The sequence below is a fragment of the Heptranchias perlo genome, chromosome 2 (assembly GCF_035084215.1).
Source record: "Heptranchias perlo isolate sHepPer1 chromosome 2, sHepPer1.hap1, whole genome shotgun sequence".
In the NCBI taxonomy this organism is placed as follows: domain Eukaryota; kingdom Metazoa; phylum Chordata; class Chondrichthyes; order Hexanchiformes; family Hexanchidae; genus Heptranchias; species Heptranchias perlo.
The window spans coordinates 100,762,583-100,784,252 of NC_090326.1; the positions used below are offsets into that span (position 1 = coordinate 100,762,583).

Genomic DNA, 21,670 nt, shown 5'->3' on the forward strand with positions numbered 1-21,670 from the left:
TGGACTATAACCTGGTGTTGTAAGATTCCTTACATTTCTCTTTTAAAAACATCCCAAAACTAATTTCTTCGACCTACCTTTCAGTTACCCCTCTTCAGCTCTCCCTCATGCCACGGCATCCATTTTCCTTATGCCTATCTGTGAAGCGCCCTGGTGGTTTTTTTTTGTGAAAGACTCTGTATGAGTTCAAGTTGCCGTTGACTGTAATGTAGGACTGGCTAAACCATCAGACACTGCGGATGAAACCTAAGTGTCTGTCTGGGTCAGTACCACACTAGGTAGTGCATTTGCAAACTGAACCATCAAAGCCATTTAACAAAAGTTTATTTTTCTTTTGTCAATTTTCTTCTCTTTTCTTTCTTCCTCTTCTGAAGGCAGCAGCTTCTGCTGGGGTGTGGTCCCACAGGCACCGGCTGCACTTGAGTACTTTGGCAGCATAGCCTTTACACGTGAGCCTATAGTGAGTCATTTGACTGCAGGCTGTGAAGAGCATAACAAGTGAGCCTGATTCTGGCATCCACGCACAATGCACCTTCCAGCAAGAATCCTTGCAGAGCATTCGAGAGCAGGAACCTCAGCTGATTTTTCCCCTCCCAAGCCGCAGAAGCCAACTGTAGCCCCCCAAATGAAATCAGCTCAGACTAGGAATTGAACCTGGGGCCCCTCGACTTACATGGCACAATAATAAACCAGGTGAGGTCTTTACCCATAAAGCCATCGGGACAGAAGTACCTTTAAATGAGATTCTGGAGTCCTAATCCTTTTTTCTGTCTCTTACTCCTAAATTGGGTAAAGTCATTGTCTGAGGTAACTTTGGCCATGGTTCAAACAAAAGGAGCTGACTTTTACTGGCATTGTAAGCAGTGTAGATGAAAACATAAAATTACAAAGCAATATTGATAGATTAGGTGAATGGGCAAAACTGTGGCAAATGGAATTCAATGGAGACAAATGTGAGGTCATCCACTTTGGATCAAAAAAGGATCGAACAGGGTACTTTCTAAATGGTAAAAAGTTAAAAACAGTGGGTGCCCAAAGGGACCTAGGGGTTCAGGTACATAGATCATTGAAGTGTCATGAACAGATGCAGAAAATAATCAAGAAGGCTAATGGAATGCTGGCCTTTATATCTAGAGGACTAGAGTACAAGGAGGCAGAAGTTATGCTGCAGCCATACAAAACCCTGGTTAGACCGCACCTGGAGTACTGTGAGCAGTTCTGGGCACCGCACCTTCGGAAGGACATATTGGCCTTGGAGGGAGTGCAGCGTAGGTTTACTAGAATGATACCCGGACTTCAAAGGTTAAGTTACGAGGAGAGATTACACAAATTGGGGTTGTATTCTCTGGAGTTTCGAAGTTTAAGGGGTGATCTGATCGAAGTTTGTAAGATATTAAGGGGAACGAATAGGGTGGATAGAGAGAAACTATTTCCGCTGGTTGGGGATTTTAGGAGTAGGGGGCACAGTCTAAAAATTAGAGCCAGACCTTTCAGGAGTGACATTAGAAAACATTTCTACACACAAAGGGTGGTAGAAGTTTGGAACTCTCTTCCGCAAACGGCAAATGATACTAGCTCAATTGCTAAATTTAAATCTGAGATAGATAGCTTTTTCGCAATAAAAGGTATTAAGGGATATGGGCCAAAGGCAGGTATATGGAGTTAGATCACAGATCAGCCATGATCTTATCAAATGGCGGAGCAGGCACAAGGGGCTGAATGGCCTACTCCTGTTCCTATGTTAATTACAGCCGGTTTAAGATGGCAACTATCTACACGTCAAGCTTATAATGGTGGGGATAACGTTCAATGCATCTGAAAAATTAGACAATGCTTCAAACTAGTCACTGAGAGAGTGAATACAGCAACAGATTACTGAACAACGCTCAAAGAGCTTTCAGGGATTTGTGCTGAGCCATATAGTTGCATTATTACATACTGACTGCAGAGGGCACTATTTGCAATTAAATGTGCCTGCATGGAACGGAAAGAAACTGGACTGAATTCAATTGCATCTCTTTGGACGTATCCACATAATCAATGCTCATTCGAAAGGGATGTCAAACATAGAAAATTGCTATTTCCAGTACGTAAAAATATCCCAAGCCAATGTAATAAAAAGAAGTGTTTCACAGCAAAAGACTCGTCTTAAAGGGAAGGGGGCAAGGCCTAATAAACAACACATTATCCTGTAGAATTATACTTCAATGTGTGAAAGCTGTCAGCTGCTTCTGTTAGTACTGACTGTGAGGGGAGAAGTTTGGCAGAATCATAATACCTCAGTGTAAAAAAAAGCAGTGAAGTCACAATTCTGTAAAGTAATGGAGTACTTAATAAAATTACTGTTTATGGTAGTGTATTACCGGCAGGATTACAGAACGATTTTTGAAAAAAAAATGTTATGGGTTCTATACAAACATGCTGATGCTATGCAGAATTTCAAATACAGCTAAATTTTTGTAGATTTTTTTTTTGTATACAACTGCTTTTAAAAAGTCATTAGATCCAGGATATTATCCAATCAGACACTATTTCGACACAGATAGAGGTCATTTCAAATTACTATTGCAATTATACTAGAGAATTGCTGTAGAAGGAGATCTGTGTTCAGTTTCTTGCAGCATAGGCATCCTGTCTAGACTTTGCATTTGTTGTGAATTGGCAACTTTAAAGTATGAATGTGTGACATGATGATGATCCTTAAAAATAAACAGAATTTGATGGCTGCTGGTACGGGGTGGAGGGCAGTTGCTGGAGTTCTGGTCAGTCACAGCACATCCTCCCCTCAGCACAGCTCGGTGACTTCTCCCTGCACCTTTCAAACTTTGCAAAGTTTAGCCAGAGCCACGCTTCCACTCCTTCCTCTCCTCTTCAGCATATGCTGTCACCAGCTTTAGGAGCTACTTCAGTTCGCCCAGCCTACTCCTGTCAGCTCTCCGGCCCGGTTCAACAGGTGATTTCTTCCCACCCCTTGGTTTTCCCAAGAAGAGACAAACAGCACATAGAAAGTTAAGAAAAAGGGAAAGAGAAGAGGAAAGGAGAGAGAGAGATAGAGGAAGAGAAACAGACAAGAAAGTGAGCAAACCAGAAAGGAACAGTGAATAAACCAGAAAAGGGGGTAGAGAAGACAAACAAACGATGGAGGAGACACAGAAGTGGAGGAATGTGAGAACAAGTCCATGCCAGACAGATAGACTGAAAAAGAGAGCCAGACAATCTGTCTGGCATGGACTTGTTCTCACATTCCTCCACTTCTGTGTCTCCTCCATCGTTTGTTTGTCTTCTCCACCCCCTTTTCTGGTTTATTCACTGTTCCTTTCTGGTTTAATGTAAGGAATCTTACAACACCAGGTTATAGTCCAACAAATTTATTTTAAAACCTTTCTGGTTTGCTCACTTTCTTGTCTGTTTCTCTTCCTCTATCTCTCTCTCTCCGTTCCTCTTCTCTTTCCCTTTTTCTTAACTTTCTATGTGCTGTTTGTCTCTTCTTGGGAAAACCACGGGGTGGGAAGAAATCACCTGTTGAACCGGGCCCAGCACTCATTCTTAAAGGGCACTCAATGTTTGGATGCTGCTCAGGCACTGTGGAGAGGATCCCTAATTTAAATAGAAGTCGGTGAACAGTAAGGGGGGCTTGCTCCCCGCAAAAGGGCACAGGATTCTTCGTGATTCTCACAGCAAAAGAGGTAGCTGAAATATAGCGTTATGGAACCATCCACAGGATACTCAAGAAACCTTCCCGTTTCCCATATGGCCAGCCTGGTGCACAGGCCGCTAAATTGCTTAGTGCTTCCTGGTTATGAGGTGAGCATATTAGGCATAGAGTAGGTCTCAGGCCTCCATGCCAAAAACTACGGGGCCCAGGCATCTAGTGTTGTGGCACTTTATGCATCTGCCATCTCATTATTTCCCCAGACAGAGGGAAGGAGGTAAGAGAGAGAATTTTTTCAGACTTTACTTAAAAGAGGCATGAGAACACGATTGTTTGTTTTGGTAGAGTTGGTTGTAAAAAGTTTTGAAAACTACTGAATTAGTTGTTTTTGCTTATATTTATTGTCAAGGCTGACATGTTGCATGATCAAGCTATGTAGAAATGTGGACTTAAACAATATAAAAGTAAAATATTACTTTGCTTCAGAACTTCAAGATTTTTCTCCAACTAAAGCTGTGCCCACTCCTGGAACATTAGACAGAAACAAGTCCAAAAGTTGGCTGGCTTCTCTCTGTTTTGAGAAACTTATCCCGCTGAAAGATCTTTGAAGTAAGACACACAAAGATATAAGGAAAGACTGTGACTGACCTTACACCACCTACCGGTGTGCCGGGGGGTTTAATGTGGCTGCTTAGTACTGGCTCCTCTTTCTTAAACTGTGAAAGGGAAAACAGCAATTAGAAACAGTAATACTCTGTATCGCCGTGAATTGACAATGCCTCTATTCCTATTGATACACGACTGCCTCGTCCTCGACATTTGTGTATATGCACCAATTGTGCATATACACAAATGTGCTATCATATCATGCACCCAAAACTTAAGCGGTAAATAGTACTGAACTGTTTATATCATGGGATGTAGCAGTATGAATCATGCTGCTGGAATAATAACCTCTTCCCCTCTCTGATTAGTTTTGGAGTTGCTAATTTCCGTCAAATTGCAGAGTTATAGTCCAAATGCCCACCCATTGCTCCAGGTAAATTATTTGAATTATAAAGGAAACAATAAGAATAATTTGCATTTTCATAGGATCTTTAATGTAGTAAAATATCCCAAGGACCATTTCACAGGAGCAATTTTCAAACAAAATTTAACACCAAGCCACATAAGGAGATATTAGGACAGGTGACCAAAAACTTGGTCAAAGAGGTAGATTTTAAGGAGTGTCTTAAAGGCGGAGAGGTAGAGAGGCGGAGAGGGTTAGTGACGGAATTCTAGAGCTTAGTATGACCTGGGCAGCTGAAGGCATGGTCGCCAATGGTGGAGCGATGAAAACTGGGGATGCGCAAGAGGCCAGACTTTTAGGAGCACAGAGATTTAGAATCATAGAAAGAACCATAAAAAGGTTACAGCACGGTAGGATGCAATTTGACCCATCGAATCCGTGCCGGCTCTATGCAAGAGCAATCCAGCTAGTCCCACTCCCCTGCCCTTTCCCCGTAGCCCTGCAAATTTTTTTCCTTTCAAGTACTTAACCAGTTCCCTTTTTAAAGCCATGATTGAATCTGCCTCCACCACCCCCTCTGGCAGTGCATTCCAGATCCTATCCACTTGCTGTGTAAAAAGATTTTCCTCATGTCACCTTTGGTTAGAATCATAGAAAGATATGGCACAGAAGGCGACTGTTCAGCCCATCGTGTCCATGCTGGCCGAAGAAGAGCTATCCAACTTAATCCCACTTTCCAGCTCTTGGTCCGTAGCCCTGTAGGTTATGGCATTTCAAGTGCACATCCAAGTACTTTTTAAACGACTTGAGGGTTTGTGCCTCTACCACCCTTTCAAGCAGTGAGTTTCAGACTCCCACCACCCTCGGTGAAAAAAAATCTCCTCAGCTCCCCTCTAATCCTTCTACCAATCACTTTAAATCTACGCCCCCTGGTCACTGATCACTCTGCTAAGGGAAATAGGTCCTTCCTATCCACTTTATCTATGCCCCTCATGATTTTATACATCTCAATTAAATCTCCCCTCAGCCTCCTTTGTTCCAAAGAAAACAACCCCAGCCTATCCAATCTTTTCTCACAGCTAAAATTCTCCAGCCCTGGCAACATCTTCATAAATCTCCTCTGTAACCTCTCTAGTGCAATCACATCTTTCCTGTAATGTGGTGACCAGAACTGTACGCAGTATTCAAGCTGTGGCCTAACTAGTGTTTTATACAGTTCTAGTATAACCTCCTGCTCTTATATTCTATGCCTTGGCTAATAAAGGAAAGTATCCCATATGCCTTCTTAACTACCTTATCTACCTGTCCTGTTTGTGGGTTGTAGGGCTGGGGGATGTTACAGAGATAGGGAGGGGCGAGGCCATGGCGGGATTTGAAAATAAGGATGAAAATCTTAAAATCAAGGCATTGCTGGATCGTGAGCCAACGTAGGTCAGCGAGCACAGGGGTGATAGGTGAACGAGAGTTTGTGCGAGTTAGGATACGGGCAGCAGAATTTTGGATGAGCTCAAGTTTACAGAGGGTTCAAGGTGAGAGGCTGGCCAGGAAAGCATTGGAATTGCGGAGACGAGAGGTAACAAAGGCATGGATGACGGTTTCAGCAACAGATGAGCTGAGGCAGGGGTGGAGACAGGCAATGTTACGGAAGTGGAAGTAGGCCGTCTTGGTGCTGGAGAGGATATATGGTCGGAAGCACAACTCAGGGTCAAATAGGACGCCAAGGCTGCAAACGGTCTGGTTCAGCCTCAGACAGTGGCTGGGGAGAGGGATGGAGTCGATGGCTAGGGAACAGAGATTTTGGCGGGGACTGAAGACAACGGCTTCGGTTTTCCCAATATTTAATTGGGAAAAATTTCTGCTCATCTAATACTGGATGTCGGATAAGCAGCGAGACAAATCAGAGACAGTGGAGGAGTCGACAGAGGTGGTGGTGAGGTAGAGCTGGGTGTCATCTGCATACATGTGGAACCTGACGCTGTGTTTTCAGATGATGTCAATGAGAGACAGCATGTAGATGAGGCATAGGAGGGGCCAGGTCAAGATGCTTGGGGATTCCAGAGGTAACGCTGTGGGAGCAGGAAGAGAAGCTACTGCAGGTGATTCTTTGGCTACATAGATAAGAATGGAACTAGGCGAGGGCAGACCCACCCAACTGGACAACAGAGGTGAGGCACTGAAGGAGGATGGTGTGGTCAACCATGTCAAAGGCTGCAGACAGGTCGAGAAGGATGAGGAGGGATAGGGGAGAAACTAGAAATAGATGCTAGTTCAGGGCTAGGGCAGGGGGGAACCTGCAGAGGCAGCTAAACGGATGGTCTCAATCTTAGTGACAAAGAAGGACGAGGGACTTCAATTATGTGGAGAGACTGGAGAAGCTGGGGTTGTTCTCCTTGGAACAGAGAAGGTTAAGGGGAGATTTGATAGAGGTGTTCAAAATCATGAATGGTTTTGACAGAGTAAATAAGGATAAACTGTTTCCAGTGGCAGAAGGGTCGGTAACCAGAGGACACAGATTTAAGGTGATCAGCAAAAGAGCCAGAGGCAACATGAGGAAACATTTTTTTTTAAACGCAGCGAGTTGTGACAAACTGGAATGCTCTGCCTGAAAGGGTGGTGGAAGCAGTTTCGAAAGTAACTTTCAAAAGGGAATTGGATAAATGCTTGAGGGGAAAACATTTACAGGGCAATGGAGAAAGAGCAGGGGAATGAGACTCATTGGATAGCTCTTTCAGAGAGCCGGCACAGGCAAGATGAGCCGAATGGCCTCCTTCTGTGCTGCACCTACCATGATATTTTGATATTTGTTGCGGGAGGCGAGGGTGCAGGGGACAGGGGAGAGGTGTTTAAGACGACAGTTTGTAGTGGAGGAGAAGCCGGAGGTTATCTTTGCATTCCAGGGCGATCCTGAAATAGTGAGCTGTTTTGGCAGAGGAAAGTAGGCTCTGATAGTGCTTTATGTGGTCTAGCCAAATCTGGCGATAAATGGCTAAACCAGTTGACCGCCATAAACATTCAAGTCTGCATCCCATGGACTTAAAGGAGCTGAGATGGGGGCTTACCGGGGGAATGATTAGGTAATAGTCATGTTATGCTTCATGTACCTGGTATGTTGCCCCTTCGGCAGCACAACTTTAGCAACAGTGCAGTAAGGTAAATAGACCCCACTGCCCATCCAAGCTCTAGCAACATTCAGTCGCGCCCATACCCCCCCAAACCACATACAGGGCAGTAATGCAATTTTCTCATCTCTGGCCTGCCCCGATCTTCCCTTGCTATAACAATAGATAGAAACAAAAGTCACGATAAAGCAGAAGCAGTAAACTTAACATTAATGTTTTCTAGTGCATTAGAACCATAGAAGTTTACAACATGGAAACAGGCCCTTCGGCCCAACATGTCCATGTCGCCCAGTTTATACCACTAAGCTAGTCCCAATTGCCTGCACTTGGCCCATATCCCTCTATACCCATCTTACCCATGTAACTGTCCAAATGCTTTTTAAAAGACAAAATTGTACCCGCCTCTACTACTGCCTCTGGCAGCTCGTTCCAGACACTCACCACCCTTTGAGTGAAAAAATTGCCCCTCTGGACCCTTTTGTATCTCTCCCCTCTCACCTTAAATCTATGTCCCCTCGTTATAGACTCCCCTACCTTTGGGAAAAGATTTTGACTATCTACCTTATCTATGCCCCTCATTATTTTATAGACTTCTATAAGATCACCCCTTAACCTCCTACTCTCCAGGGAAAAAAGTCCCAGTCTATCTAACCTCTCCCTATAAGTCAAACCATCAAGTCCCGGTAGCATCCTAGTAAATCTTTTCTGCACTCTTTCTAGTTTAATAATATCCTTTCTATAATAGGGTGACCAGAACTGTACACAGTATTCCAAGTGTGGCCTTACTAATGTCTTGTACAACTTCAACAAGAGATCCCAACTCCTGTATTCAATGTTCTGACCAATGAAACCAAGCATGCTGAATGCCTTCTTCACCACCCTATCCACCTGTGACTCCACTTTCAAGGAGTTATGAACCTGTACTCCTAGATCTCTTTGTTCTATAACTCTCCCCAACGCCCTACCATTAACGGAGTAGGTCCTGGCCCGATTCGATCTCCCAAAATGCATCACCTCACATTTATCTAAATTAAACTCCATCTGCCATTCATCGGCCCACTGGCCCAATTTATCAAGATCCCGTTGCAATCCTAGATAACCTTCTTCACTGTCCACAATGCCACCAATCTTGGTGTCATCTGCAAACTTACTAACCATGCCTCCTAAATTCTCATCCAAATCATTAATATAAATAACAAATTCTACATAAGCAAGTAACCCAACTGCAAATGAAACAATTGTAGTTATTTTAGGGCTTTCAGCTGGGAAATGTCACTGTTACATGTTCTTCACACATCACAGTCATGTACTGGCAAATCAAGCTTCATCCTCCACAGCCATATGGTCTTCAAAATCAAGAATGACAAAGTTAGAATTGGCTGCCAATCTGGAATTGTGAACACTAATTTTACAAAAATGTCTTAATTTCCAAGGGCCATGGTCTCTCCTTCATTGTCATTTCAGTTATTTACATAAGGTGCTTTTGTATTACGTGAGACCAGTGCTAGCACCACCAGCTCCCAGCGTACAGCTTTCGTGTAGCTGGCTGAAACCAGAAGATAAAAAAAAATGGGTTTTCACAGCTGCAGGCTTTAGCCAAACCCGCAGGCTTATCTTCGGGTTCCAGCCAGCTGCACAAGATTGTGTTCTGGGAATTGATGGTGCGGCCACGGGTGTCATTGCACAAAAGGATAGGGTAACTGATCTGTCGACTGATTTTCCAGGACTAGTACCAATTTAACATTAACATTTCTGCTGCAGTGATTTGGGCCAATCTATTCAATACCTTCATACCTGGACAACTGGACAGAAACAGGTGACAGAACCTAACATCACAAAACTGGCACTCTGTTATACAAGATGTCAGGGAATGATGATAGAACATGTTTTGATGTTTTAAATTCAATTTATATTACTTCCATTGGAAGAGGATCCCTAATAAGATCATCACTTAAGGAGCGATTAGGAGAATTTTTTTTTTACACAGAAGGTTGTTACCAGAAAAATAGGTGTAAGTACAATCCATAATAACCTGTAAAAAAGTGGACAAATATTTGTAAAAGAAAAGTTTTAAAGGGCAGAGGAATGGGACAAAGTGGATAACTCATTCCACGAGCCAGCACAAGTGCAACAGGCCGAATGGCTTACTTCTGCACTGTAAAATTCTATATAAATGTGACATTAGATAGATTTCTACAAATAGAAACCATGTATTTGACAACATGCTCTATTTATATTACATAAATGCTGTCGGTGGAAGCAGATCCGTAATATGCTGGTTCCCTTGGAATTAAATTTCTCCCATTTATACGGAAGGGTGAATTCAACAATAACAGAACAACCTGCATGTGATCTTCCGTATTTGTCAAGTTTATGCTTTTCTCATTCTAACTGCTGACACTCCACAACATCAGCTCATATGGGCGGCGTAAGAACTGAGCTTGCTCATGACAAGATCAAAGTGGCAGATTCAACGCAAGTGCTAGTGGAGGGAACCAATTACCTTTACCACTGCTGGCAAATCTGCTGACTGAAGCATCCAGCGAAACCAGTTCCCAAGAAAGATTTTGGTGCCTTCCATGGTACTAGTATCTGATTGTTAACACTAAAGAGTTTTGTGCAATGTCATAATGCAAAGGGAGTATTAAACAATAATTATCCTTGTCCTGAATTCACTGTTGCTCTTTACACTGTGGCAAACACTCAAGAGATCAGTCTATTTTTTGTGGGTGTTACACAATTCTGCAAGGGCAAAGACCCATGTAGGAATATGTGCATCCTTTGTGTACGTAGACTGGTGACTTCAATGGTCTCAAGAAACTGCATTTTCTTTCTCTCACTTGCAAGAGATTTACACACTGGGTCTTCTGGTTTGATGCATACAATGGATACCATGTTATTCCAGAATTAGGTGGTGCTCCAAGGTTAATCAACAGATGTAATTAGTCAATTAGTTAATCAAATAGTTTAGTAGAAAATTAAATGTATTTGTCCAGAGCCGTTTCAAAGATTGAAGCGTCTTTTCCTTAAGGTTTCAAATCTTTTGACAGATTTCAGCTCTCTCCAAGTTGCCATTTCCTCAAGAATATATGCACTTGGATAGTAATTTTAGTGAAAACTCAATAGTATGTCAAAAGACACAAACTAATATGATTTATCAGGTGCCCACTTCGTTGGATAAAACGCACTTCCTAACAGACAAGGTTCAGCAATATACTTTTACTGTCATACAAGAGGATCACCATTGGCGTTGCTCACGGGTAGTCTTCAGTTGTGTTGTATTTCTGTAGTTTAGCCTGCGCTTTTAAGGCCACTGTTCTAAATAGGCAGTCCAGGTAACTGTCGTTAATTATAAACTGCTGAGGTCAATCAGAGGACAGTTATAACTGCTTGTATGTTTTAGGTAAACACCTGGTTTTCTTTTTAAAACAAAGTGTGACATTTGATGTGTGATGGGCATACACTGGACAAAAGAATTTTACATATTTTTAGTGGAACTCCAGGATTACACAGTAAATTGGGTAATATGCTGTTTTACAATGGCAAGAGTATTCTAATATGTAATGTAAAATGAATGTATTATTCTGCTGCTAAACGAGAGCTGCGCTCAAGTAGGCATGTTCCTTTAAGGCCAGAAAATCTAATTGCTATAAATAGACACAGCCCATTAAATTCCTGTAATCTTGCACTCATAACACTACAAATAAAAGATGCTAGTGATAATATAAATATTATAAATAACACTACTATCTATACATTATTAAAAGTCTTGAATATGGGACGCACTTCCCGGACATAATATCCTTACTTCCTGTGTCACACCTTTATAATGGAAAACCAGTATGTCAACATGTCACAATGGAAAACCCCAATGCAAACATTATGGAAAACCCAATATCAACATGTCAAAATTTCATTGTCACATATTATTGATGAACCAACTGAAACAATCAAAATGGCTTTTGAAAAAAAATTGCCATTCTTTTTCTTATTAACTAAAATTTCTAAAGTCTAAAATAAGATAAATTCAAATTTCACAATATATTATTTACCCATTGAATTGTCATTTATATTTTTTAATGCCTTCCTTAACATTTTTAGTTCAAGGTCTCAAACAGTCTCAAAAGCCTGGGCTTTGACTGGATATGTTTATCGTAGAAATTTGGACAAAGTTTCCAACCACATCTGTGCATTACGAGCATGTGCAGTTTCAGAATTTCTTAGCATGCAATCTGTGTATCAGTGTGAGTTGACGCAGAAGGGCATGAACCTCTTCCTATGCGGATCTGACAGTTTCTTTGTTTTTTCCAAAAGACTGAAGCAAACTGGAGATTGAATTGTCAAAGCTGTTATTTAAGACAGGTGATGACTTAAACTTATTAACAACTGCTCCTTTTCTAATATGAACCTCCTTCTCTGCTGTATCATTCTATGATTCTATAAACACCTGCAATTAAAGCAGCTTGGTTTCTTTTTTGACAGAAAAGAAAACAAAAAGACTGTTTATATCGAGAATGTACTTTCTTTCCAGCTAAAAAGTGAAAAAGGGTTTAGGCTTGCTTTTCCAAATGATTTAAACCAACTGTTAGATGTTACAGTTACAATATTCCTCCTGATTGGCTACTGTCCATGTCACTCACAACAAGCTATTCCTTGATTATGGTTTAAAAAAAATCTTTCCTTTCTGTAACATTTTTGCAAAATGGGAAAAATATTTTTATGTAAAAATGAGGAAATGGCATATACAATTAACTTTTAGGCACTTTATGAGGCAACTTTTGTTTATGAAAATTTCTGTTTATTAAAGACTGTATAAGATGGCAAACTCAGTAACAGTACGCTCTATGCTTTAAGTGGGAGGCATGGAGCCTAATACTCTGAAAGGGGCCAATGGCAGATCAGGTCTTATTCTCCTGGGCCACTTCCCCCACAAGGCTGCTAGACTCTGTCCTATTAATACTGCCAGATGTCAGCAATTCCTCAACACTACCAGTGTCTGGCCTCCTGATGCTCCAAAATCTCCTTCCAAGTCCTACTAGATTTCTGGACTCACCAAGATGTTCTCCCCCACTTCCAGGATCCTCTCTCGATGTTCTCAAAATCTGCTCTCAGCATTGCCGGTACTCCCTAATCCCAAAGGTCAGCTCCAATGCTCCTAGGCCCAGAGATCTCCTCCTCCAATACAACCAGATCATAGGAACCCCCCCAAGTACTCCCAGAACCCCCTTTACAGTGTTTTTGGAATCTCAGGACTGCCTTTCTCAGTGCTCCCATACTCTGGGACCCTCCCTCAAGGTACTGATAGATAATGCATCCCCATATCATCAGATCCTGGGCCCCCTTCCCAGTGATCCCAGAAAATTAGATCAGTATCTCTGGTAACAACACTTGACATAATACCCCTCTTATTAAAAACCTCAGTCTCTCAGTGAACAACTTGGGATCTGCCATACTTCCTGTGTCATGATTTTGTCACACTTGGCAACAGTTAATAATATCTCTGGTAACTACCATACTTTTCAAAGTTTATTGTGATTATCTTATAGTGCTGACCTCCCAACAGTAGGTAGCACTGTTGCGCTTCCTCTCTCCATCACCTGATCCAACCTGACTCGGACTTCTATTTGTGCCTTTTGCCACATATCGTTCACCCATCCTGTTCTTCTTCCTCATCCCACCATTTACATGCCCTCTAGTTCTCCTTTGCTTTCTCTTCAGCTACTCCCAGCTTTCCTCCCATCTTTCTTTGGCCATTCCCATTCCCTGACAACATGCTTAGGCTGCTGCCAATTCATCTCTGCTGTCGGCTGCACTGAAAACTCCATCCTCTAAACTTTGCTACTTTCAGCGACACTTGCATTTCCTGCTGCCACTAGTAAATCTTCGCAGCTTTAGCTGAACCAGAATGACTGCTCCTTACTTCACCACCCCCACCGTCCTGCTTCTGCAGGTCTATCTTTGCCAGGCCTCCTACACCGAGTCACTGGCCAGCCTGTCTTTGTTGCCACCAGGTTCCACCTTGCTCTTGCCTCTTCTGCTGATATTTTATCTTTGATGGTTCTGTGAAACCTGTAGTTTACTTTTCAAACTGCTGATCAATGTCAGCTATTACTAGAACAGTTAACTGGCTCTTGGCATTTATATCTCTCCTACAGTGTAGAGCCCAAAACTGCATACATTCCAGATGTGGCCTAACCATCATTGAGTTACATCGAGTCTACAGCACAGAAACAGGCCATTCGGCCCAACTAGTCTATGCTTCACACGAGCCTCCTCCCTCCCTACTTCATCTAACCACATCAATATATCCTTCTATTCCTTTCTCCCTCATGTGTTTATCTAGCTTCCCCTTAAATGCAACTATGCTAGTCGCCTTAACTACTCCTTGTGGTAGCACGTTCCACATTCTTACCAGTCTTTGGGTAAAGAAGTTTGTCCTGAATTCCCTATTGGATTTATTAGCGACTACTTTATATTTATGACCTCTAGTTTTGGAATCCCCACAAGTGGAAACATTTTCTCTATGTTTACCCTATCATTATCTTAAAGACCTCTATCAGGTTACCACTCAGCATTCTCCTTTCTAGAGAAAAGAGCCTCAACCGGTTCAGCCTTTCCTGACTTACCAGTTCTGGCATCATCCTTGTGAATCTTTTTTGCACCCTCTCCAATGCCTCTATATCCTTTCTATAATATGTGCACAAAACTCCAAATGTGGTCTAACCAAGGTTCTATACAAGTTTGCTTTTCAATTCTCTCCCTCTAGAAATGAACCCCAGTGCTTAGTTTGCCTTTTTTATGGCCTTATCAACCTGCATCACTAGTGATATTGTACCTGTACCCCTAGATCCCTTTGCTCCTCTACTCCATTTAGACTTATTATTCAAGCAGTATGTGGCCTCCTTATTCTTCCTACCAAAATGCACCATCTCACTTATCTATATTGAAATTTATTTGCCGATTACACGCCCATTCTGCAAGTTTATTAATGTCCTCTTGCATTTTGCCGCATTCTTTCTTTGTATTAACCACACCTCCCAATTTGGTGTCATCCGCAAATTTTGAAATTGTACTTCCGATTCCCGAATCCAAATCATTAATGTAAATTGTGGACTACAGTGGTCCCAGCACCAATCCCTATGGAACTCCAATTCTCACCTTTTGTTCGTATGAGTAATTGCCTTTAACCCCTACTCTCTGTTTTCTGTTTAATAGCCAGCTTGCCATCCATTTTGCTACCTGTCCCCTGACTCTACATGCTCTGACCGTAGTCACGAGTCTACAATGCAGTACCTTACTGAAGGCCTTTTGAAAATCCAAATATATTACATCGACTGCATTACCCTTGTCTACTCTTTGTTACTTCTTCAAAGAATTCAATAGAATCATAAAAAGGTTACAGCACGGAAGGTGGCCATTCAGCCCATCGAGTCCGCGCCGGCTCTATGCAATTTAATCCAGCTGGACCCTTTCCCCGTAGCCCTGCAAATTTTTTCCTTTCAAGTACTTATCCAGTTCCCTTTTGAAGGCCATGATTGAATCTGCCTCCACCATCCCCTCGGGCATTGCATTCCAGATCCTAACCACTCGCTGTGTAAAAATGTTTTTCCTCATGTCACCTTTGGTTCTTTTGCCAAGGTTGGTCAAGCATGACTTTCCCTTCTGAAATCTGTGCTGACTATTCTTTATTATATTTTCATTTTCTATTGTCTTTCGATTACATCTTTGAGTAAAGAGTACATTCTCTTTCCTACCACCGCCATTAAGCTAACTGGTCTATAGTTCCCTGGACTTGTTCTATCCCCTTTTTTAAATATAGGAATAACATTAGCTGTCCATCAGTCCTCTGGCACTATTCACTCTTTGAACAAATTTTTATATATATGTAATAATACCTCTGCTATCTCTTTCCTAACTTCTTTTAATATGTGTGGATGTAATCCATCCGGATCGGGGTTTTATCCTCTCTAAGTTTGATTAATTTATCAATTATCTCCCCCTGTCTATCTTAAATGTCTTTATATCTTATTTGGTCTCTTCTTCTAATGTCCTGCCACCTCATTAGTCTCCCTGGTAAATACTGAGGCAAAGTAACTAATATTTCTGGCATTTCACTGTCATTATCTGTGAGTTTATCTTATGCATCCCTTAGTGGTCCTATCCCTATCACGACTTTTCTTTCGTTATTCAGAGCAGAATACTTTACTAATTCTTTTTATATTCCTTGATATTTTAATTTCGTAGTTCCTCTTTGCTTTCTAATTGTTTTTTTGACTTCTTTCCTAACCTTTTCGTGTTCCTTTTTTGTCATCTTCTCCTTTATTGTCTATGTACTTAGAGTATGCCTTTTTCAGTTTCAATTTTACCCATATCTCTTTATTCATCCATGGCGTTCCATTATTGGCTAGTTTGTTCTATTTTTTTTAAGAAGAGGAATCTATACTCCTGAACTCTATTGATCATCATTTTAAATATTACCCACTGCTGTTCTATCTCTTTGTCTGTCAATTTTTTTTCTAGTTTACCTTCTCTGCTTCCGATCTCATTCCCTCAAAATTAGCTTTTTTCCAATTTATTACTTTGGTCTTTGTCTTACTTATTTCTCAATCATTATTTTAAACCTCATTATGTTATGATCACTATTGCCTAGATATTCCCCTACATTTACTTCTTTTATCTGCTCTGGTTCATTTCCAATTACTAGATCCAGCAGTGATTCCTCTCTTGTTGGGCTTCTCACATACTGGGTATGAAAGGAGTCCTGTACACACTGTAAAAACTCCATTCCCCTTTTTCTACCTCTTCTTGCCAGTTTATTTGGGGGTAGTTGAAATCTCCCATGATTATTATTTGATGTTTTTAAACTCATTTCATAGATTTGCCTACATATTTCTTACTTGACATCCCTTCCACTATTGCGTGGTCTGTAGAATATACCTATTAACGTGATCGATCCCATCTTATGCTTCTTCTCAATCCATGTGGATTCTGTTTCTATCTAAATATTACTTATGTCCTTTTTTTCTAGTGCCATTATGTTGTCTCTAATTAGTACAGCTCCCTCCACCTTTCTTCTAAATACGTTATATCCTGCAATATTTAACTGCCACTCCTGTTCCTTACGTAACCATGTTTCAGTAATCCCTAACACATCTGGCTCCTCGCTATGAATTATTGCTTCCAGTTCCCCGTTTTGTATTGGATGCTGTGCACATTGCTGTACAGGCAATTTAATTTGTTCTTAATAATTGTTCCCCTCACTTTATTTTTAACAGTCATTTTGTACTCACTTTCCCAGACCGTTTGTTACCCTTATTCCTTATCTTGGTCTGACCTTCACTCTCATCTCCTATTTCATTTCTCTTCAGACTTATGTTCTCTTCGCCAGATCCCTTCCCCACCCCGTCGTACTAGTTTAAAGTCCTATCGACAGCCCTGCTTATCCTTTCCGCTGGGGCACTAATCCCATTCCGGTTCAGGTAGAGCCCGTCCCAACGGTACAACTCCTTCCTGTCCCAGTATTGGTGCCAGTGACCCATGAAATGGAACACCTCCTTCCCACACCAGACTTTCAGCCACGCATTCACCTTCCTGATCTATTTATCCCTATGCCAATTAGCACGTGGCTCAGGTAGTAATCCTGAGATGACCACCCATGAACATAAGAAATAGGATCAGGAATAGGCCATACGGACCCTCGAGCCTGCTCCGCCATTCAATCAGATCATGGCTGATCTTCAACCTCAACTTCACTTTCCTGCCCGATCCCCATATCCCTTGATTCCCCTAGAGTCCAAAAATCTATCAATCTCAGTATTGAATATACTCAATGACTGAGCATCCACAGCCCTCTGGGATAGAGAATTCCAAAGAATCACAACCCTCTGAGTGAAGAAATTTCTCCTCATCTCAGTCCCAAATGTCCGACCCCTTATCCTGACACCCCTAGTTCTAGACTCTCCAGCCAGAGGAAACAGCCTCACAGCATTTACCCTGTCATGCCCTCTCTGAATCGTATATGTTCCAAAGGGATCACATCTTATTCTTCTAAACTCCAGAGAGTATTGGCACATTCCACTCAATCTCTCCTCATAGGACAAACCTCTTATCCCAGGATTTAATCTAGTGAACCTTCATTGGACCGCCTCTAAGGCAAGTATATCCTTCCTTAGAGAAGGAGACCAAAACTGTACACAGTCGTCCAGGTGAGGTCTCATTAAAGCCCTGTACAACTATAGTAAGACTTCCTTACACTTGCACTTCAACCCCCTTGCAATAAAGGCCAACATGACATTTGCTTTCCTAATTGCCTGCTGTACATGCAAGCTAACTTTTTGTGCTTCTTGTACCAGGATACCCAAGTCTATCTGGACACTAACATTTAATAGTTTCTCACCATTTAAAAAATATTCTGTTTTTCTATTCTTCCTACCAAAATGAATAACCTCACATTTCCCCACATTATACTCCATCTGCCACCTTCTTGCCCACTCACTTAACCTGTCTATATCCCTTTGCAGACTCTGTGTCCTTCTCACAGCTTACTTTCCCACCTAGCTTTGTATTGTCAGCAAACTTGGATACATTACACTTGGTCCCTTCATCTAAGTCATTAATATAGATTGTAAATAGATGAGGCCCAAGCACCGATCCTTGCAGTGCCCCACTAGTTACAGCCTGCCAACCTGAAAATGACCCATTTATCCCTACTTTCTGTACGTTAACCAATCCTCTATCCATGATAATATATTACCCCCGACCTCGTGAGCCCTTATCTTGCGTAACAACCTTTTATGTGGCAGCTTATCTAATGCCTTTTGAAAATCCAAATATACTACATCCACTGGTTCCCCTTCATCTACCCTGCTAGTTACATCCTCAAAAACTCTAATAAATTTGTCAAACACGATTTCCCTTTCATAAAACCATGTTGACTCTGCCTAATCATATTATGATGTTCTAAGTGCCCTGTTACCACTTCCTTCATAATGGATTCCAGCATTTCTGATGACTGATGTCATGCTAACTGGCCTGTAGTTCCCTGTTTTCTCTCTCCCTCCTTTAATAGCGGTGTTACATTTGCTACCTTCCTATCCGCTGGGACCGTTCTAGAATCTAGGGAATTTTGGAAGATCACAACAAATGCATCCACCATCTCTGCAGCCACCTCTTTTAGAACCCTCGGATGTAGGCCATCAGATCCAGGGGATTTATTGGCTTTTAGTCCCATTAGTTTCTCAAGTACTTTTTCTCTACTGATAATAATTACTTTAAGTTCCTCACTCTCATTAGCCCCTTGGTTCCCCACTATTTCTGGTATGCTTTTTGTGTCTTTTACTGTAAAGACAGATACAAAATATTTGTTTAATGCATCTGCCATTTCCTGATTCCCCATTATAGTTTCTCCTGTCTCAGCCTCTAGGGGACCAATGTTTACTTTTGCTACACTCTTCCTTTTTACATACTTGTAGAAGCTCTTACAATCCATTTTTATATTTCTTGCTAGTTTACTTTCATATTCTATTTTCTCCCTTTTAATCAATTTTTTGGTCATTCTTTGCTGGTTTCTAAAACTTTCCCAATCCTCAGGCTTACTACTCTTCTTTGCAACATTATAGGCCTCTTCTTTTAATCTAATACTATCTTTAACTTCTTAAGTTAGCCACGGGTGGATCACTTTTTCAGTGAAGTTTTTATTTCTCAATGGAATGCATATTTGTTGAGAATATTGAAATATTTCTTTAAATGTTTGCCATTGCTTTTCAAACATCATACCCTTTAAGTTAAATTCCCAATCTACCTTAGCCAACTTGACCCTCATACCTATGTAATTGGCTTTATTTAAGTTTAAGACTCCAGCTTACTCAAATTCAGTGTGAAATTCTATCATATTATGATCACTCTTCCCCAGAGGATTCTTTACTGAGAGATTACTAATTAACCCTGTCTCATTACACAATACAAGATCTAAAATAGCCTGTTCCCTGCTTGGTTCAATGATGTATTGCTCTAGGAAACTGTCTCAAATGCATTCCATGAACTCGTCCTCCAAACTACCTTTGCCAATTTGATTTGCCCAGTCTATATGAAGATTAAAGTCCCCCATGATTACTGCAGTACCTTTTATACAAGCTCCTATTATTTCAAGATTAATACTCTGTCCAATGGTATAGCTACTATTAGGGGGCCTATAAACTACTCCCACCAATGTTTTCTGCTCCTTGTCATTTCTTATTTCCGCCCATATTGATTCTACTTCCTGATCTTCCGAGCCAAGATCCTTTCTCACCGCTGTCCTTATGTCATCCTTTATTATTAGGGCTACACCCCCTCCTTTTCCATTCTGCCTGTCCTTTCTAAATGTCAAATAACTATGTTTAGTTCTCAATCTTGGTCCTTTGCAACCAAGTCTCTGTAATGGCTATTAGATCAAACCCATTTATCACTTGTGCAGCTAATTTATCTATCTTGTTACTAATGCTCTGTGCATTCAGATAAAGAGCTTTTAATTTTGACTTTTTATCATTTTCTCCTGCTTTGACCTTACTTATTGATACTCTATTATTGGTAAACTCTCTGTCCCTTCCTGCCACACTCTGCTTATCTTTACCCAAATCACTACACTGTTCTGTTGCCTTGACTTTTCACGTTAGATTTCTAAATTTCCCCTCACCTGACCCCTCCCTCCCCATTTTTAGTTTAAAGCCCTATCTACAGCCAATGAGGTCCTGCTTTTTAATTTAGTTCCTAACTTCTGATATTCTCTGAGCAGGGCCTCCTCCCTTTTCTTCCCTATGTCATTGGTCCCAACATGGACCAGGAAAATTGGATCTTCCCCCTCCCTTTCCAAGTTCCTCTCCAGTTGCTATGAGATATCCTTTCCCCTGGCACCAGGTAGGCAACACACTCTCTTGGACTCTCGGTCGCGACTGCTATCTATCCCCTAATTATCGAATTCCCTATGACTACAACCTTTCTATTTTCCTCCTTGTCCCCTTGGACTGCCTCCTGCTCCACAGTGCCATGGTTAGCATTCTGACTGTCCACCCCGTAGCCTACATCCTTATGCTCACACATTGTACCTGTTGGATATGACCGGTGTCTGCGGGACCTCCTCCTCTATCTCCCCTTGGTTCCCCTTACCCTGCTGACTAACAGTCACACTGTCCCCTTCCTGTACCTGTGCTTTCTCCTGAAGTGTGACTGCACTTTGGAGAAAACTATCCAAAAATTCCTCCCCCTCCTTTATGTGTCGGAGTGTCTCTAACTCGCTCTCCAGCTCAAGGACTCTGAGCCGGAGTGACTCAAGGCAGAGATATTTCCTGCAGACGTGGCAAACTCCCACATATCAAAGTCCTGACACGAGAGCCTGCAACGCCATTTCTAGTTTTTATTTATTTATTAGTAGTAATTTAATTCTAGATATAATACAATTACTTGAGAACTAGATTATATTTAGTGGATGGAATTAGCTTGATTTTACATTAATTTGTAACTAATTAGTCTTGTTTTTTTTATATTAACTTCTTTATTTTAAGTACATAAGAAATAGGAGCAGGAGTAGGCCATACAGTCCCTCGAGCCTGCTCCGCCATTCAATAAAATCATGGCTGATCTTCGACCTGAACTCCACTTTCCCGCCTGATCCCCATATCCCTTGATTCCTCTAGAGTCCAAAAATCGATATATCTCAGCCATGAACATATTCAACGACTCAGCATCAACAGCCGTCTGGGTAGGGAATTCCAAAGATTCACAACCGAGTGAAGAAATTCCTCCTCATCACAGTCTTAAATGGCCGACCCCTTATCCTGAGACCATGCCCCCAGTTCTAGACTCTCCAGCCAGGGAAAACGCCCTCTCGGCATCCACCCTGTCAAGCCCCCTCAG

General features: G+C 41.6%; 1 protein-coding gene across 1 annotated transcript in view; it reads right to left on the reverse strand.

Annotated features, from left to right (window-relative positions):
• Positions 1 to 21,670, reverse strand: part of LOC137341713 (band 4.1-like protein 4B) — a 282,961-nt gene that overhangs the window by 52,358 nt on the left and 208,933 nt on the right. The window contains exon 19 of the mRNA XM_068005123.1: positions 4,301 to 4,368. Within this exon, the coding sequence (XP_067861224.1) occupies positions 4,301 to 4,368 (68 nt within the window). The remainder of the gene's footprint in view (positions 1 to 4,300; positions 4,369 to 21,670) is intronic.